At 44.3% G+C, this 18,474-nt stretch overlaps 1 protein-coding gene across 2 annotated transcripts in view; it reads right to left on the bottom strand.

Moving 5' to 3' along the window:
• The window catches only part of Map7d2 (MAP7 domain containing 2), an 87,394-nt gene that overhangs the window by 12,468 nt on the left and 56,452 nt on the right, over positions 1–18,474 (bottom strand). The window contains exons 10-11 of one of the 2 annotated variants that reach the window (XM_048335741.1): positions 7,634–8,364; positions 6,712–6,844 (exon numbers count right to left, since the gene is read on the bottom strand). In XM_048335741.1, the coding sequence (XP_048191698.1) occupies positions 6,712–6,844; positions 7,634–8,364 (864 nt within the window). Of the gene's footprint in view, positions 1–6,711; positions 6,850–7,633; positions 8,365–18,474 lie in introns of both variants that reach the window. The other variant, XM_048335740.1, reaches the window with a different exon arrangement.

Here is an 18,474-nt window from a genome sequence, read left to right as displayed (position 1 = left end):
TGTCTCCAATTAACCACCAAAAAGCCAGAAGGGGGAAGGAGGGACATTGTCCAAGAAAAAAGAAATGTACTCATCACCTGACTTATGAAATGGTAATCCCTCTGTATAATAATAATAATATTTTTTTAAAAAAATTTATCTAGAAGTGGAGCTGTGACACAAATGGTAGAGCACTAGCCTTAAGTACAAAAGCACAGGGACAGTCCCCAGGATCTCAGTTCAAGCCCAGGGACTGGCATTAAAAAAAAAAAAAAAAGATAAAGCTGGGCATAGGTGGTTTATGGCTGTAATCCTAGCTACTCAAGAGGAAGAGATTTGAGGATCATGGTTCAAAGTCAGCCCAGGCAGGAAAGTCCATGAGACTCTTATCTCCCATTAACTATCCAAAAGAGTCGGGAAATGACACTGTGGCTCAAAGTGGTAGAGCACTATCCTTGAGCAAAAACAAAGGACAGTACTCAGGCCCAGAGTCCAAGCCCCAAAACTGGCACAAACAAAAAAAGGCTTAAAAAGAATATCTCCCTATTCTGATGGTCAGCTTCACAGATCAGGCAGGCTAGGTCTTACCAAAGAAATGTTTTAAAAGATTGAAAAGAAAAAAACAGGCTTAACCACATTAGCCCCAAGACTTTATCTGTAAATACCATACTCTACCAGCAGAGGCTGCACTTCCTAAAAGCACGGTGGAGCAACTGAAATAAACAGAAGAGCATTATGGAGTCTAGTCAGAGAGAAACTTCTGTTCTAAATATGTTCAGCATAGGATTCTCAAAATTGGATTGCTAAGATTTATCCAATAGTTAACCAGAAAGCTGCTCCTTTTCTTACTCCCTTTTTAAATCAGTGTGATCATCCTAGAAAAGTTAAAGGAAAAAGCATATGAGTTAATAATGTGCAAGGTACTTTTACAAAACACCTGTTAGCTTCATCTTCAGGATCTGAAAATCTACTGTTCTCTCTTTACCATTGGGACTAGAAGGTATTCAGGTGCATATACATATATAGCCATCGTAACATCATCGTGGTTCTCATCCTTAATCCCCATATCATCCAAAATATAAAATCTCCCTTATAGGTCCATCAACCCATTTGTCCTTTCCAGATACCTCCATGGAAATCCCATTCTCCTACCAACAAAACTCCCTCCCCATAACCATACTTTGCTTTCCCCCACTGAAAGGAAAATGCCTTCCTCTCCAAGTATGAACATTCTTCCTCTCCCTGCTTAAGGAACCACAGAGAACATTATTTCAGCCTTTTCCCCATTCCACTGTCACAGGTTGCCCCCAACAATCACCTTTGACATTGTGAACTCTCACCAGAGTTCACCAAACCACTAGGAGGTTCTGTCTTCCTCACTATCCTTGTTGACATCTCCCCCAAACCCACCGCTCCTTCCCTAATCAAGTCGAAAGTACCAGAAAACCACCTGTCATTGTCATTATTCAGCATTTAACATAGGTATCATTTGTCTCTGCTACTGGCCATTGGTGAGTCTTCACATAATGGCCTCATGCCTCAATCTCCTAAGTACTCCCGCCACCCACATTTTATTGTACCCAGTCATACCTTGCTCACACCACTGACAGACATGCGCTCAGTCTTGAATTGTTTGATCTTGTAGATGAGTATGTCGGCTTCTCTGTTCTCTATTCCTATGCACCTAAAATTTCAATCACTTTACAGAGAAGACTGGGTCTAAGATATGAGCTTAGATTTTGCTTCTTTCTTTTTGTTGTTGTTGTTGTGCTTTGCCAACTTGAACTTGAACTCAAGGCCTGGGCTCTGTCCCTGAGCCTCTCTGTGCCCAAGGCCATCGCTCTACCACTTGGGCCACAGCACCACTTCCCGCTTTTTCATAAAAGTCTCTTGGACTTTCCTGCCAGGACTGGCTTTGAATTGTGATCCTCAGATCTCAGCCTCCTGAGTAGCTAGGATTACAGGCGTGAGCCACCTGGCTTAGATTTTGCTACTTTATGGCATTAATGCTGAAAATTTGTCCTGCTTCTTCTTCTGCTTAAGAGGAAAAGGGCTCTAAACAGCATGACTTAGGCTATGGATTCCACAACTTGATGTTCTTCTTGATAGACCCTCTTCCTTCCAGTGCCAGTTTGACCCTTCTGTATGCAACTCTCCAAGGCCTGCAAAAACAGTCCAAGGTCTTGGACATCCTAAGCCATTCTCTCTAGTCCTTCCCCATTTGCCTTCCACTGTGACCACAGAATGGCTCACTTATATTCAGGGCCTGCAAACTCCCATTTCTTTCAGGTTACTTCATGTCTCTATCCCTCTTCTCAGTAACTTCCTTCCAAAAAAAAATCTGTCTCTGAAACTGCAAGATTGGTAGTCTTTCCTCAGCCTCAATATGGCTCACAGGTGCCAACTCCAATGAACGTCTCTCCTAGGGCCCTCTCTACAGTGTGGACTGCCTGAGGCTATGCTGTTTCTTTCCTGCCACAGCTGCCATCCCTGTCCTGCCGTTTCACATAGGAGGGTTCCTGCCTGTCTCGTAGAGGCTGAGCCAATGAGAAGCCAGGTCTGAGCAGCCCTGGAGACTACTGTCTGCAGTTCCAGGCCTGGGACTCTCATCTGAACACTTGAGTTTCAGCCTGGCTATGAGCCTTGCTTCCTGGGGCTGCCTTACTTGAACATTCTTTGATATGGGCCATTAGCAGCTATTTCAGCTTCTTAATGTAACTTCATGGGATGCATTTTGGAACCCCAGTAAGATCTCTTACCGCAGGTTCTTTCCCCAGAGTGGAGCGAGTGTCTTAAGGTCACTTGCCCCAACTTCAGGAATCCCAGTGCACATCCTAGGCCATTGCTAAGCCTAGGGACGGGGCCTGTTCCTTGTGGCTCTGAGAGAAGCTGATGTCACTGCTAGTTGGGGCGAGAGCAGCTTTTGCTCTTCTTCTTGGGGTCCAGTTGTCTGGACTCCTGGTTATGCTTTCTATTGAGGAAGGTCTCCCCACCTCTTCTTTGGATAGTGTTCCCTTTACTGGCTGGTGACAATAATTGGGCTCTCCACAGTTCAACTCAAGTGTCTTTTATTTTTCTCTATATTCACTCAACTGGCAATGACATTTCCGTGGTTTTAATGATTAACTCTAAGCAAAACAGCAGCAACAACAACAACAACAGCAACAACAACAACAAAAAGGATGTGAGGATGATCTTATTCCAAGAGGTGTCCGCTGTGTTCCAGCCCCAGGCTGTCTGGTACTTTCCTTTCTCACCTCGTGCGTGGGACTATGCAAAGCGTCACATTCTGGCAAGAGAGAGGAAAACTGATTTTGGGTTAAGTGTGTTATTGGTCCTGATTCCTGTCTTTCCATTATCTGTGAACGAATATGCCATTCTCCTTCAAACATTACCAATCACTTTCTTTGAGTTAGTCTGCATACTCTCTTTTCCTTGTTTGCCTTCATCACAGAATTTAACCCTGGGATCGACTTAACCTATCACTGTGACAGTTTCTTAGCTGAGCCTCCTCCTCTTTTCCTTCCTTTCTTGTACATTCACTGAGTACGAGGCACCTGTCACCCAAGGTTGGACCCCGGGCTTTTAAAGTGTTAACTAGGGGACAGCTTCCTGCAAACAAATGACTGTGGTAGTCAGACAAAAGCTGCGATTTTTCCCAGCACAGGGTCAGAGAATTGTCTGCAATGCAGAGCCTGATAAAGGAAAACATGTCTGGAAAGAAGGAGTATGGGTTGAGTACATGTAGGGGCACAGAAAAAGCAAAGCTTTAGCAGTATGGCATGATGTTGAAAATGTCAGGGGTAGCTGGCTGGCACCTAGAGGGAGAGATGGTAGAGAGGCAGGGAGAGACCAGCTCATGGCAGGCCCTGAAGGCACACGGATATGTCTGGGTGGGTGCTGTGGGCAGGAAAGCCATTAACTTGTTAAGCAAAAATAAAAGCGGGAAACCAGATGCTGGTGGTTCGTGCCTGTCATCCTAGCTACTCAGTAGGCTGAGATCTGAGGATTACCGTTTGAAGCCAGCCCAGACAGACAAATCTGAGAGACTATTTTCTCCAATTAACCAGCAAAAGGCCAGAAGTGGAGGTGTGGCTTAAGTGGTAGATCATTAGCCTCGAGCAAAAAAGCTAAGGGACAGAGCCCAGGCCCGGACTAGCACCAAAGGGGAAAAAAAGAATAAGAGCAGAACAATCATACTATTTAAGAAAATTCACAGCTAGGTGGCTGTGAATTTGTAGGAAGGGAGATGATCGCACAGTTGGTTTAGTACACTTAAGGTTTAAAATGAAATTATGGTATAAAGCCAGCTTGGGCAGACAAATTTAACCAACAAAAAGTCAGAAGTGGAGGTGTAGCTCAAATGGAAGATTGCCATAAGCAAAAAAGCCTGGCAAAAGCATAAGGCCTTGAGTTCAAACCTCAGGGCTGTCTCTCTTTCTCTCTCTCTCTCTCTCTCTCACACACACACACACACACACACACACACACACACACACACACACGATATAGTTCAAGTGATAGCCAACTTAGCAACTGGGAAGGCTTGTGTTCCAAACCCTAGTCTGTCAAAAGAGAGAGAAAGAGAGGGAAAGAGACAGACCAACAGAGAGAAAAATTAGCCCTAAATCTTTTAAAGCCAGAGAAATGTGGAAGCGTGGGAATGATGGCAAAGCAGGAGTGAACAACACTGTTCATGAAGGACCTGTCAGGTGAACTCTAGGAGTCCAGGCAATATTTAAAAGTATTTGACAAAGGAGATTTAGAAAAAGAAACCAGAGAAGCAAGGACAAATTCCACATCCAATTTGGAGTCCAACAACCAGAAGGAACAGTGGGTATGAGGTTTGAAGAATGAGAATTGAAAAAATAAATAGAATCAGTTCTTTCAGGACCTGGGCTGTATAGGAAATGTGAGCAAAGGTGGTAGCCAGAAGGTAAAGAATTCCCGTTCCTAAGCACACAGCAACAAGCCAGTTACTTACCTGCTTCCAGAATGTGACATCTCTCCAGGACCTATAATGACCAAGGCTGGTCTATGGAGGTCCTGTGTAACCTTCCAGCTCATACAACCAGCCTACAGCCCTCCAAAACCAGCCTGAACACACACACAGCAAAACCTGTGACTATTGACCAAAGGACGAAAGAGAGAAAATAACCAAAGAAGTTCAGAGTTTGAAGAAGGATCAGCCAAACCTTTCCTGTTTTTACAGAGACTACATAGACTTGCCAAGGTCACTAAAAGGCAAGAAATACTGTTTTAAATTCAGTAGTGGCCTATAAGTGCTACAGCACTGACTGCTTCCTGTCATGTTCATTGTCTAAATGTAGATTGTACTCTGTGATCATCCTGAGAGCTTTATCAATCAATGTAGTGATTAAAACCAACTTCTGTCAAGTTTGTGATAAAAATAGGCTAGGTTCTTTATCTTCCAGTCCATTTGTGAATTAAAAAAGAGCTTGGAATGGTGGTGGATTCCTATAATCCTAGTACTTGAGAGGCTGAAACAGAAGGATAAGGAGTTCCAAGCCAGCCTGGGTATGCAGTTCCAGGCCAGCTTGGATTATATCATGAGAGCCTGTCTCATAAAAAACAACAACAATAAAAATACATGAAGACTGTAAAAGTCAGGACAATCTGTATTGTAATGAAGTTCCCAGGTACTATCATCACAGTGATGATTTTCAAATACTGCACAATCCGAAGTCTCTAAGGTATTCTCACCGGAATAGGAACCATGGTATCTATTAGATGGCCCTGGTGGATGGGGAAATATTTTAAGAAACCAAGCTGGTGACACTATGTCCAAATCTCAGATAAAAGAGTGAAGGGGGGGGGGCCTGGGAATATGGCCTAGTGGCAAGAGTGCTTGCCTTGTATACATGAAACCCTGGGTTCAATTCCTCAGCACCACACATATAGAAAAAGCTGGAAGTGGCGCTGTGGCTCAAGTGGTAGAATGCTAGTCTTGAGCAAAAAGAAGCCAGGGACAGTGCTCAGGCCCTGAGTCCAAGCCCCAGGACTGGCAAAAAGAAAAAAAGAGAGAGGGGCTGGGAATATGGCCTAGTGGCAAGAGCACTTGTCTCGTATACATGAAGCCCTGGGTTCGATTCCCCAGTACCACATATAAAGAAAATGGCCAGAAGTGGCGCTGTGGCTCAAGTGGCAGAGTGCTAGCCTTGAGCAAAAAGAAGCCAGGGACAGTGCTCAGGCCCTGAGTCCAAGGTCCAGGACTGGCAAAAAAAGAAAAAAAGAGAGAGTGAAGGGGAACAAGCTCACAGCCATTGTGCAAGGGGGTATGGGGAAGTGTCTTTATCTAGAACAAGACAAAAGATTGCACTGCCCTACTCCTCTCCTTTATTTTTGATGTCTGAGTGAAGATAATTCAGGAGAGAAAAGTTTGGCAAGCAGGACCAACATCTCTATATTCAGGAAACACTCTATAAGCAAAGCTTGCGCTCCCCTGACAGTTCTATAGGCATTCCTGGTCTCCAATTCCAAAAGGAGAAAGGGAAGTTGCCTGTAACATTAAGATGCAGGTCCTCTGAGAAAAGAGCAAAGTCCTATTGCAGCAAGTTACATCCAATAGAAAGAGAAGACGGAATCCAGGTGCTCCAGGCTTCTAAACCTCTGATGAGGTTTTGGCACACCCAAGTCAGAAGAAGGAAGACGAACTAATCTTTGCAACACAGTCTTTACATGAGCTCATGCCGAAGCTCGGGTACCACATACCTCTCTTGTTGCTCCTTCTCCAAGCGCTCTTGCTCTTCTTGTTCCTTCTGCAGCCGAGCCTGACGTCTCTTTTCAGCCAGGATCTTTGCTGCCTCTCCGGCGTCCATGGTGCCTGCCGTGGGCTTCCCGGAGGCTGTGTCACACAAGAGGTGGTAAGAGGAAAGAAGCAAGGGAAATCAGCGTAATGGTTCCATTCACCTGGCTGGGGGGTGGCTTAGCAGGAGAGTGCTTGCCTAGTGTGTGTGAAGCTCTGGGTTCAATTCCTCAGTATCACATAAACAGAAAAGGCTGGAAGTGGCACTGTGGCTCAAGTGGTAGAGTGCTAGCCTTGAGCAAAAGAAACTCAGCGACAGTGTCCAAGCCCTGAGTTCAAGCCCCAGGACTGGCTAAAACAAAATCTAGTCTAGTGTGGTGATGGGAAACACTTTCAGGACAGCATTACAACTAGCCACTGAGCAGAAGTTGTGAAGGACTGGCTGGGACTGTGGGGGACAGTCATCCCCCAGTGGACGATAGCGAACCTCTGAGGACAATACAGAGCCACAGGCAAGTCCCACTGCACCCACCAGCGAAGTGAACTCTCTGCATCATGGGAATTTCAAGGGACGAAAGCAGACGCTCTCTTAGGGGTAGTACTGATGGTCATGGACAGCCAGTCTTACTCAGTACTGTGGTGAGCTCCCACAAATGTGAGCAGGGTCCGCTTCTAGGGTCCTCTGGGAGACGGAAGGAAAGGATTAAGGGGCAACGACTAAGTCTGACAAGGCAGTTACAAAGGATGAAGCTGGCCCAGAGGAAATCCTTTGTCACTTCCTCAAATGGAATACTGATCAGGCCAGAGGGAGAATCAGTTCAGGAAAGCCAGGGCTTATGGCGGCATTGACAAAAGAAGGTGTACCTGCTCCGCTCTCGGCCTTCCCTCCTGTGGTAGCATGCTTCTCGGTGCCACGCTTGTCGGCCACATGCTTCTCAATGGCACGCTTGTCGGCCACGTGCTTCTCAGTGGCACTCTTCTCAGCCACATGCTTCTTGGTAGCATCCTTGTCGGCCACAGGACGTTCAGTGGCATCCTGGTCAGCCACTTGCTTCTCAGTGGCATCCTTGTCAGCTATGTTCTTGATGGCATCTAATTCAGCCTTCTCAGTGACCTCTTTATCAGCCAGGTGCTTCTCAGTGACATCCCTTTCAACCACACGCTTCTCAGTGGCATCTTTGTTGGCCACATGCTTCTCAGTGGCGTTCTTTTCATCTAGATGCTTCTCGGTGACATTCTTTTCATCTAGATGCTTCCCAATGGCATCCTTGTCAACCACATGCTTCTCGGTGGCTTCTTTGTCGGCCACTTGTTTCTCAGAGGCACGCTTGTCATCGAGGTGCTTCTCGGGGGCACCCTTGTTGGCCACGTGCTTCTTGGAGGCACCCTTGTCAGCCACGGGCTTCTTAGTGGCAGCCTTGTTGGCCACATTCTTCTCTGGAGTTTCCTCTCTGTGTAGGCCAGAGGCACCTTCCCTTTCCTTGTTGCTCTTCTCTTTATCTGCTTTCTTCTTGAGTGTTTCTTGGCTAGGAATAGGGGAACAGCGATATTTCACAGGAGACCCTGCGTATGGTGGCTTCACTGTCTTTGGCGACTGTGGATATGCTTTTGAAGTTGTCCTGGAAAACCAAAAACAAGGCGTAAGTGTGACCACAAAGTTTGTTTTTTTCTAAGACATCTGGTTCCAAGAGGTTGACTCATTTCACCCTTCCAAAGGAATAAATGTGAAGCTTAGCACACACCATCAGAAGTCCCTAAGATATTCTCACCTGCACAGGAACATATGGTATGTATTAAATGGCACTCGTGGAAGGGGAAATATTTTAAGAAACCAAGCTGGTGATACCATGTTCTATTCTTACTTATATTTGATGACAACATAAATATCATGTGTTAGAAGACTGGTCCCCAATGGAAAGGTAATGGTACTGAGAAAGGATGGGACAGTTAAGACACGAGCCCCAGTTGGAGGTGACTAGGCCATAGGGACCCTGTACTTAGGGATGTCTTCCTGAAGAAAATGAGTTAGTTCTCTGAGGTTGGATTAGGTCTCTTAGGAATGAGTTGTATCTCTTGGGATTAGATAACTGACCCTGAAAATGAGCTATTAATAATGAAGTCAGCCTCTCCTGCCTCATTCTTGCATGTTGTTCTTTCATCTATATAACTGATTTTTGATGGTATTGGGACTTGAACTTCCCTACCTCCAAAACCAGGAACCCAAACTTCTTTTCTTTATAAAGTAACTCCCTCAAGGATTTTGTTATTGTAATCAAGAATAGACTAGGACAGATGGAGTGGTCGGCATTTTCTCCTGGTTTTAGATGAAAGCGAGGGTTTGATCTGGCTTTAGCATATAGAGAATCTGGCTGGCTCCTTATTAAACAAAATAAAAATAAAATGTGTGTATGTATTCCAATGTTTTAGTTGCCAAAAAAACAAGTACAACATAGGTCCTATTATTATGGTCACTTTACAGATGAGGAAACCCAGTTTAGAGAGGTTGAGTGGATCCCATGATTAGCTAAGCAATGGAGCTAGGGTTTGAGCCCATATCTACCTGATTACTTCTTACTTCTACTGCCATGATGGCTAAGTCTGAGCTTGGTGTTAACAGTACTTCATGATGTTTTGAAAACTAACATCAAGAATGCACTCAAGGCCAGGCACTGGTGGCTTACGCCGATAATCCTAGCTACTCAGGAGGTTGGGAACTAAGGATCACAGTTCAAAGCCAGCCCAGACAGAAAGGTCCCTGTGAATCTTTTATCTCCAATTAACTACTCAAAACCCAGAAGTGGAGCTGTGCCTCAAAGCGATAGAGCACTGGCCCTCAGAAACAAAAGAGCTCAGGGGCAGTGCCCAGGCCCTGAGTTCAAGGCCCACAACAAAGAAATAAAGAAAAGCAGGCAGGCAGGTAGGCAGGAAGGAAACCAGGCACTGGTGGCTCACACCTATAATCATAGTCACACAGGAGGCCGAGATCTGAGGATTGCAGTTTGAAGCCAGCCCAGAGAAGGAAAGTCTGTGAGACTTATCTCTAACTGATCACCAGAAAACTAAAAGTGTTGCTGTAGCTCAAAATGGTAGAATCCTAGCTTTGAAGGAAAAGCTCAGGGACAGTGTCCAGGCCCTGAGTTCAAGCCCCATGACTGATTCCCCTCTCCAAGAAAAAAAAAAGTAAAGAAAAAGAAAGCACTCAACAGCTATAGATACAGGTAGAATGGACCTAAATGAGGAGACTAAACTAAAACAGGAGAAACTATCCCACTACATGCTCACATGCTCTCATGTTAATAGGGCTCCACTTAGCAGTTCTCCAAGAGATTGAAACCTATGTTTGAGTTCAAGAATATACACATACATATGCCAAAAACCTATGGCTTAGCCACACCCACACCTTCCTTTCATGTGATCTGTGGCTATAAGTTTATTTATTTATTTTTGTTGGTCATGGGGCTTGAACTCTGGGTGCTGTTGCTGAGCTCTTCAGCTCAAGGCACTCTACCACTAGAACCACAGCACCACTTCCTGTTTTCTGGTGGCTAATTGAAGATAAGAGTCTTAAGGACTTTCCTGCCTGGGCTGGCTTTGAACCACAATCCTCAGATCTCAGCCTCCTGAGTAGCTAGGATTACAGGCGTGAGCCACTGGCACCTGGCTTGTAAGTACATTTAAATGAGCAAATCTTATGTTGCATCCTGCCATATCCACAAGCTCTCAGTTACCTGCTGACATGAGCTGTGTTCCCAGCTATAAACTCGCCCACCCACTTTGCCATAATCACCACAAGGATGTCTGAGAAAGATTCTGTCTAATAACTTGCCAAGATCAAAGCACATGAATCGCTCTCTGGAACACCATGTGGGCACTGTGCTTGCTACATGTACTTTCAGAACAACAACAGAGTATGGGCAGGAGATGGATTTGGGATTTAGTGAGCAGTCATAGAAAAGGCTGATAACTTTCAGTAGATCAGATGTGGACAGAATATTTTCCCCTCCCCTAAGTATTCCTACCCTGACTCATTAAGTGCCATTTTAGGCACTGTAGGGAGCCACCAACGAAAGCAATCTGTTTTTCTCCCTTACTCACACACCTCACTCCCCAAGGAGCAAGGAATGAGTTCTCTTGGTAATGAGATTGAGCCAAGATGTCAGGTATGAACAGCTCTGCTTGTGTTACTTCTCTGGCTGCCATTTCCCTGCAGTGAGCCTATACTCTGGGCATCTCTAAGCAGTGCTGAAAAAGGGTGGGCTCCGCCCCAGAAGGGCTGCCATACATTGGCACTCTACCTGTGAATGGGTGCATGCCTGAGGAGCTTTCCTGCACCTATTCCTTCCACAATGAGGCTGGAATGGGAGGAACGAGTAGGCATCCTGAACTGGCTGCAGCCTAATTAGAAGCCGCCATCTAAATTCTAACTGAACTCCTCTATCTATTTAAATGGCTTCACAGAAGGCCAAGGAATGTAATGAACACACACCCTCAGTGAGTGTGGCAGGATCCTCAGGACTCTTTCAGATCCCTTGAGGTAGATGGAATGGTGGGACAAGAGTGCACTTATAAGGGGAAAAGGCCAACTGCCCTGGGCAGGGGATATTTTGACAGCTCTAAGCTGGCATAGCCCTGAACAACCTTGCTTTAACTTGCTTTGCAGAATGGGCAAGTGCAGGTTCATTTCACACCACAGACTACAGTTCTATTCTAAGTAAAACTGGGCCAACTACCCAAAAGCACACGTTTAAAAATAACTCCTACCTGAAAAGTAAGGGTGGAGAATTTAGGCTAAAACTCAAGAAGTTGGTTTATTTTCACTCTCTAGCCCCTGACCAATAAGCAAATAAGTTAGAAAACACACACACACACACACACACACACACACACACACACACCTTTCAAAATAGAGAAGTGTCAAGCCAGATTTTTCTAACAGTGAATAAACAGTACATAGACTACAATCTTTGAAATTCCCAATTTCCTGTTCATCTAGCCTTGCACTTTCTTCTATGAATGTAGCATCCTGCCAGTTGCCCTACAAAAGCAGGCTGTTTTTAAATGGGTTTTGGAGACAGTATTCACTGTGCAGCATAGACTGGCTTCAAACTTATTATCTTCCTGCCTCAGCCTTCCAACCCAGCTTAGAGCTTTATTCAATCATCATCTATTTTAATTGCCATGACAATACTGTGAGGTAGGTAGGAAATCGCTGTTAGCCACAGTTTTGGAGGCATGGCTCAATTGGCAGAATGTAAGAGCAAGCCCCTATAAGTTCAATTTCCAGTACTGCTAGCTAACATATATATATATAGATAGCTATCAAACTCCTGAGAGCTTAAATGACTTTTTCCAAAAATGTAAATAGATGAGACTCTGCATACTGGTATTCAAGTCATTTGTTAATTATCTAGCTGTTTCTTTTTTTAGCTCTTCCACTTTATTTTTTAGCTCAATAAAAAAATGGAACAAGGAGGGGTTGGTGATTTTGCTCAGCGGAAGAGCATTTGCCTGGCAAGTACACCGCCCTGAGTTCAGCCCTCAGCTCTAGAAAAAAAATAGAACAAGGAATACAAAAAATACAATATAACAATGTAACATGTAGGACTGGGAATTTGGCTTAGTGGTAGAGTGCTTGTCTAGCATGCATGAAGCCCTGGGTTCAATTCCCCAGCACCACATATATAGAAAACGGCCAGAAGTGGTGCTGTGGCTCAAGCAGTAGAGTGCTAGCCTTGAGCAAAAAGGAAGCCAGGGACAGTGCTCAAGCCCTGAGTTCAAGGCCCAGGACTGGCAAAAAAAAAAAAAAGTAACACATAGTGATGGAAAGTCTTCCTGGACCCCCAGGAAGAATTATATAACCTTTTCAGGTTCTAAGACTGGCAGAAAATATAAACAAAAACCTCTGTAAGTAGAGTGGCAAGAATAATTTTCCAGAGAGAGCTGTCACCCTTCTGAACGTGAATTGACTACAAAGCTGAACCACTGAAGCGCTGCTTCCCCGACATCCTGGAGTCTAATTTTGTTTTCTCCAAAGCTATTTCACTGCAAGTGCGGTGAACACAGCCCACCCACTGTGGCTTCATCACCCACAGCTTGGCCAATATTCTGATGTTCATTCCTTCCCCGAGAGAAAAAGGACCGTTTTATACCAGAAAAACCTATGGATACACTACTCCAGCTCAGTGGGCAAAGTTGGCACCACAAGAAATGAAGCAAACAGTCATTATGGAATGAGCTTCTGCAGAGAACCGGAGATCCCTGCTGTGTGATTTCTGTCCAAAAGGCACAACCTGCAAACATCAGAGCAATCAAAATGGAAGGCAGCCCTCAAAATAACTGGCTTGTATGCTTTAAAAAAATGTCAGGATCACAGAAAAACAAGTAGAGGAATTTTCCTAGGATAAAGGAGACCAAAGAGATGAAACAACCAAATACAGTCTGGACTCTTCATGGGTTGGATCTTCAACTAGGAGAAAAACATTATAAACAGTCTTAGGGGCTAGGGATATGGCCTAGTGGCAAGAGTGCTTGCCTTGTATACATGAGGCCCTGGGTTCGATTCCCCAGCACCACATATACAGAAAACGGCCAGAAGTGGCGCTGTGGCTCAAGTGGCAGAGTGCTAGCCTTGAGCAAAAAGAAGCCAGGGACAGTGCTCAGGCCCTGAGTCTAAGCCCCAGGACTGGCCAAAAAAAAACAAAACAAAACAAAAAACAAATAAACAGTCTTATTGGGACAACTGGCAAAAGCTGCATACAGATTATAAATTAAGTAACAGTGTAACTGTTATTGATTCCCAAAATTGTACTGTGAGCAGGTAAAAGAAAGCCTTTCTTTCCAGGCATGGTGGCTGCAACTATCAAAGGTTCAGAGAGACAAGTGAATGAGTCTATTGAGTGAATGTGAGATTGAAGAGGACTGATGGAAAGATATGGGATGGGATGGGATAGGATGGGCGATGAGATGGAAAGGATGAAGTAAAAGTGCATAATAGGCCTGTGGAAGCTCGGTTAATCTAGTCTTGCCATTCTCTCGCAGTTCTGCAAGATACAAAGGGTTAAAATAAAAAGGCTTAAAATTTAGCCTAAACCTAAGTGATCCTTTTGCAAGACTGAAAAATACAGGACGACATACAGACTGGGTGCAAGAAAATTTTCAGTTAAGAATATAATTAGTGGGGCTGGGGATATGGCCTAGTGGCAAGAGAGCTTGCCTCGTATACATGAGGCCCTGGGTTCGATTCCCCAGCACCACGTATACAGAAAACGGCCAGAAGTGGCGCTGTGACTCAAGTGGCAGAGTGCTAGTTGAGCAAAAAGAAGACAGGGACAGTGCTCAGGCCCTGAGTCCAAGGCCCAGGACTGGCCAAAAAAAAAAAAAATACCAAAAAAAAAAAAAAGGAAGAATATAATTAGTGGGCTGGGGATATGGCCTAGTGGCAAGAGAGCTTGCCTCGTATACATGAGGCCCTGGGTTCGATTCCCCAGCACCACATATACAGAAAACGGCCAGAAGTGGCACTGTGGCTCAAGTGGCAGAGTGCTAGCCTTGAGCAAAAGGAAGCCAGGGACAGTGCTCAGGCCCTGAGTCCAAGGCCCAGGACTGGCAAAAAAAAAAGAATATAATTAGTAATTAATAATAATTAGGACTTAATTTGTGCCACTGGCATTTTGGTGGCATAAAAGCCGTTAAACTGTTAGTGCAGGGAGCCCTGATCTGCTGTAGTTGGCTGCTCTGTGGAAGGAGATAACCACCACACCAAACACCATACCATACCATGCCACAGAAAAATTCTATGGGCCTATGATTTGGAGTAAAGTAGGAGGCATTTATTTTGAACCATTTAGACCATGCCATCCTAACTTTTCTCATCATGTGGAATATCTATTTGGTTTCTAACATATGAAAAAGTAGCATTAAGCCTGGTTCCTATTTTCTTTAATAGACCCCGGCTATAAACTATACTGGAAGTCACCATCATTGGCATGATGGATTTTCCAAAGATGGCCACAATTGTATTTCCTGTCCTACATGATCTTATAAACTTATTTCTGCCACCCATTGAATCTTGGTTGGTATCTGAGTGCTTTAATCAACAACATATAAGCAGCAAGATGCATTGTGCTCCTAAATTCACATGTTGAATTGAAACTCCTTTTACAACTATCTAAAGGTAATAAAATAGGACTGGGAATGGGGCTTAGTGGTAGAGTGCTTGCCTAGCATGCATGAAGCCATGGGTTCGATTCCTCAATACCACATAAACAGAAAAGGCTGGAAGTGGCACTGTGGCTCATGTAGTAGAGTGCTAGCCTTGAGCAAAAGAAGTTCAGGGACAGGGCCCAGGTCCTGAGTTCAAGCCCCAGGACTGGCAAACAACAGGTAATCAAAAATTAATTTAATTGTTATTCGCAGGGAAATGGTCAGAACTTGAACAAATAATGTTGAGTGAGACAAGCCTAGAACACAGAAAACAAAGGGGCATGATCTCCCTGATATATGACTGTTAAGAAAGGGAGACGGAGAGACAGTAGAGGCCAGGTCTGTGAAACCAAAAACTGCTTGTCAAATAGTATTCCCCACAGGATTGGGGCAGCGACCCAACAGTATGTAACTAAAACCAAACAACTACTCAACATATCAAGGTCAAAAATTGACCTCTCAGTGGAATACAATAGCTCAAAAGCTATGTATGTACATTCATATAAGACTACTGTCAACATATTGTCTAATATTGACATTACATTTAAAGCCCTAGGCTAATTTTCTTGGGCTTGGCCACGTGGCTACTGTATATGTTCTTGGTACATTGTATATTGTACATATGTCTACCTGACCTAGAGAAGGGAAAGAAAAACAGGGCGTAAGATATCACAAGAAATGTACACACTGCCCTACTATGTAACTGTACCCTTTTTGCACAACACCTTGTCAAAAAAATTTGTGTTCAATTAATAAATAAATTAAATTAAAAATAAAAAAATTAATTTAAAGTAATAATAATAGTAAAATAGCATATAGCCAAGAAGTAATTCTGTATGCCAAACCAGGGCATAATTCTTAACTGGCCTGGTAGCTTCCACATCCTGCCTCAGGACATGCTCACTCCTGGAACCATGGACTTTTTAAACCATGCTGTAGCACATGCCTAAGCCATAGGAAGAAGCTACATGGAGATACGCTTACTGATAGCTCCAGCTGAGCCCTAGCCATGTACATACCCATGTTGGCCTCTATTCGTTGAGTCCTAAGTAACTAGAGTCCTAGCTGACAATGAGTCACAGCAGCACAGAAAATGCCAGGGAAGAACCATGCAGTGACAGTGAATCAGCCCGCAGAGAAACTTCACAGAAGATCCAGAGAGACCCTTCCCCTAAGATGAAGTCATATAACTGTGAAATTGAATCATTCACTTAGGTCACTAAATTTGGGGAGGGCTTGTCATAGAGACAATAGGAAGCTGACACTCATCACAGTGACCAAACTAATTCAGAATGCAAAACTACTTGAAAATATTTCACACTGAAAAACTGAAAGTCTAGACGACATCCAGACTCAGAGGCAAAGACGGGCTGGGTAAATCCGCTTGGCTACACTTGACTTTTTCTCTAGGCTACAGAAAGAAAGCTATGTTCCACCTACATCTTTCAAAGTGTTGCTGAAGGTAGGCTTCTAGACCCACACCAAACAATGGAAATAAACTTGAACATTTAAAAGGCCAATGCTAATAATATGCACAGCCACCCAACTGTGGCTGAATTTATTTGAGATCTGGGAGAACAATACACTGTCAGAGCTTAGGAGGTCACAGGAAAAGGGATCATTCATCACATGATGTGTCTGAGCTTCTGGATCAGAGTTCAAAGGGGCTCAATAAACCCCCTTCTCAAAGCCACATCATTACTTTAGTGTGCTTTAAAAACCACCCTCTTTGGGCTGGGAATATGGCCTAGTGGCAAGAGTGCTTGCCTCCTACATATGAAGCTCTCGGTTCAATTTCCCAGCACCACATATACAGAAAATGGCCAGAAGTGGCGCTGTGGCTCAAGTGGCAGAGTGCTAGCCTTGAGCGGGAAGAAGCCAGGGACAGTGCTCAGGCCCTGAGTCCAAGGCCCAGGACTGGCCAAAAAAAAAAAAAAAAAAAATCACCCTCTTTGGGGGGCTGGGGATTTAGCTCAGTGGAAGAGCGCCTGCCTGGCAAGCACAAGGCCCCGAGTTCGGTCCTCAGCTCTGGGGGAAAAAAAAACTATAAAAAAATCACCTTCCGTGGTCTGCACAGTGTCAAAAATAAATAGGGCTTATTTTCTGTGCAACACACATTTTATGTATCAAGTGTTTCCTTTGGTCTTCCTTCAATATTGAGCACACAAAAAGTATTTATATGAAATTTAAAGAATGATTTAAGTAACAACTATACTCTGGCCACTTAATTGAAAAGAAATACATTATCATTATGTTAGAATTTCCTCTGCAGCTTTCCTGACCCAATCTTTCCATCTCCCCTTTACAAAGGCAATCCTCACCCTGAAATTTTGTCATTTTTGTTGTTAAAAAATTTCATCTTGGGGGGCTGGGGATATAGCCTAGTGGCAAGAGTGCCTGCCTCGGATACATGAGGCCCTAGGTTCGATTCCCCAGCACCACATATACAGAAAAAAACGGCCAGAAGCGGCGCTGTGGCTCAAGTGGCAGAGTGCTAGCCTTGAGCGGGAAGAAGCCAGGGACAGTGCTCAGGCTTTTAAGTATTATGTTAATGCTCAAAGGGTTTCAGATTTTCAGATCAGAGATGCTCAACTGGTCAAGTTTGTATACTTCCTAAATCCAAGTATCTCCAAAATATTTGATATTTCTGGTCTCAAAGCAACCCAAACAGACCAAACAGATACACAGCACACTGCTGTAACCTGCTGCACCTAAGAAATCTAACTGTCTAACAGGAGACCAGGAAATCATTAAGTGAATTGATAACATTGACCCAATGTAGTGAGGCACAGATCAATGGAACTTGTCCTCTCATTGGGTACAGGGCCCTGTTCTTCTCCCCACAGAATTGTTTTCTGACCCCCTCAACAAGCTACTTCTTCCATCACCCTCTGGCATTTGACCTACTTTCTTTAATCTTCACAACACATTTATTAGCCAATATTATGATTGTGCTCACTGTCATTTAAGCTCCATGAAGAAAAGGGCTTTTGCTTTATTCATCTCTGCATCTTCAGCCTTTCGAAGAAGGCTGGCCGCAGGGCAGGTACTCTGCTGGTATTGTGAATGAGGGAAGGAGCGAGGTACTCCCATGACTTTCTGGGAGCACAAAGTAGGAGTTGGGGGTTCCATTTGAGTTGGCTCTGGAGAGGGTGACAAATGAACTGGGTTCTGAATCCTTGGCTAGGCAGCCCCTTTAGAGTCTACACTCTACTCCACTACTTTCCACCTTATATATGTTTATTTCCTCACTTTGGAATTCTTTTTTTTTTTTTTTTGGCCAGTCCTGGGCCTTGGACTCAGGGCCTGAGCACTGTCCCTGGCTTCCTTTTGCTCAAGGCTAGCACTCTGCCACTTGAGCCACAGCGCCACTTCTGACCATTTTCTGTATATGTGGTGCTGGGGAATCGAACCCAGGGCCTCATGTATACGAGGCAAGCTCTCTTGCCACTAGGCCATATCCCCAGCCCCACTTTGGAATTCTTGGAGGCATTCTGAACAATGACTTTATCATTTATCCTGAAAAT

This window comes from Perognathus longimembris, chromosome 28, assembly GCF_023159225.1.
Source record: "Perognathus longimembris pacificus isolate PPM17 chromosome 28, ASM2315922v1, whole genome shotgun sequence".
Lineage (NCBI taxonomy): Eukaryota > Metazoa > Chordata > Mammalia > Rodentia > Heteromyidae > Perognathus > Perognathus longimembris.
Note: the sequence above shows the minus strand (reverse complement) of the source record. Positions and strands in the feature narration are given on the sequence as shown.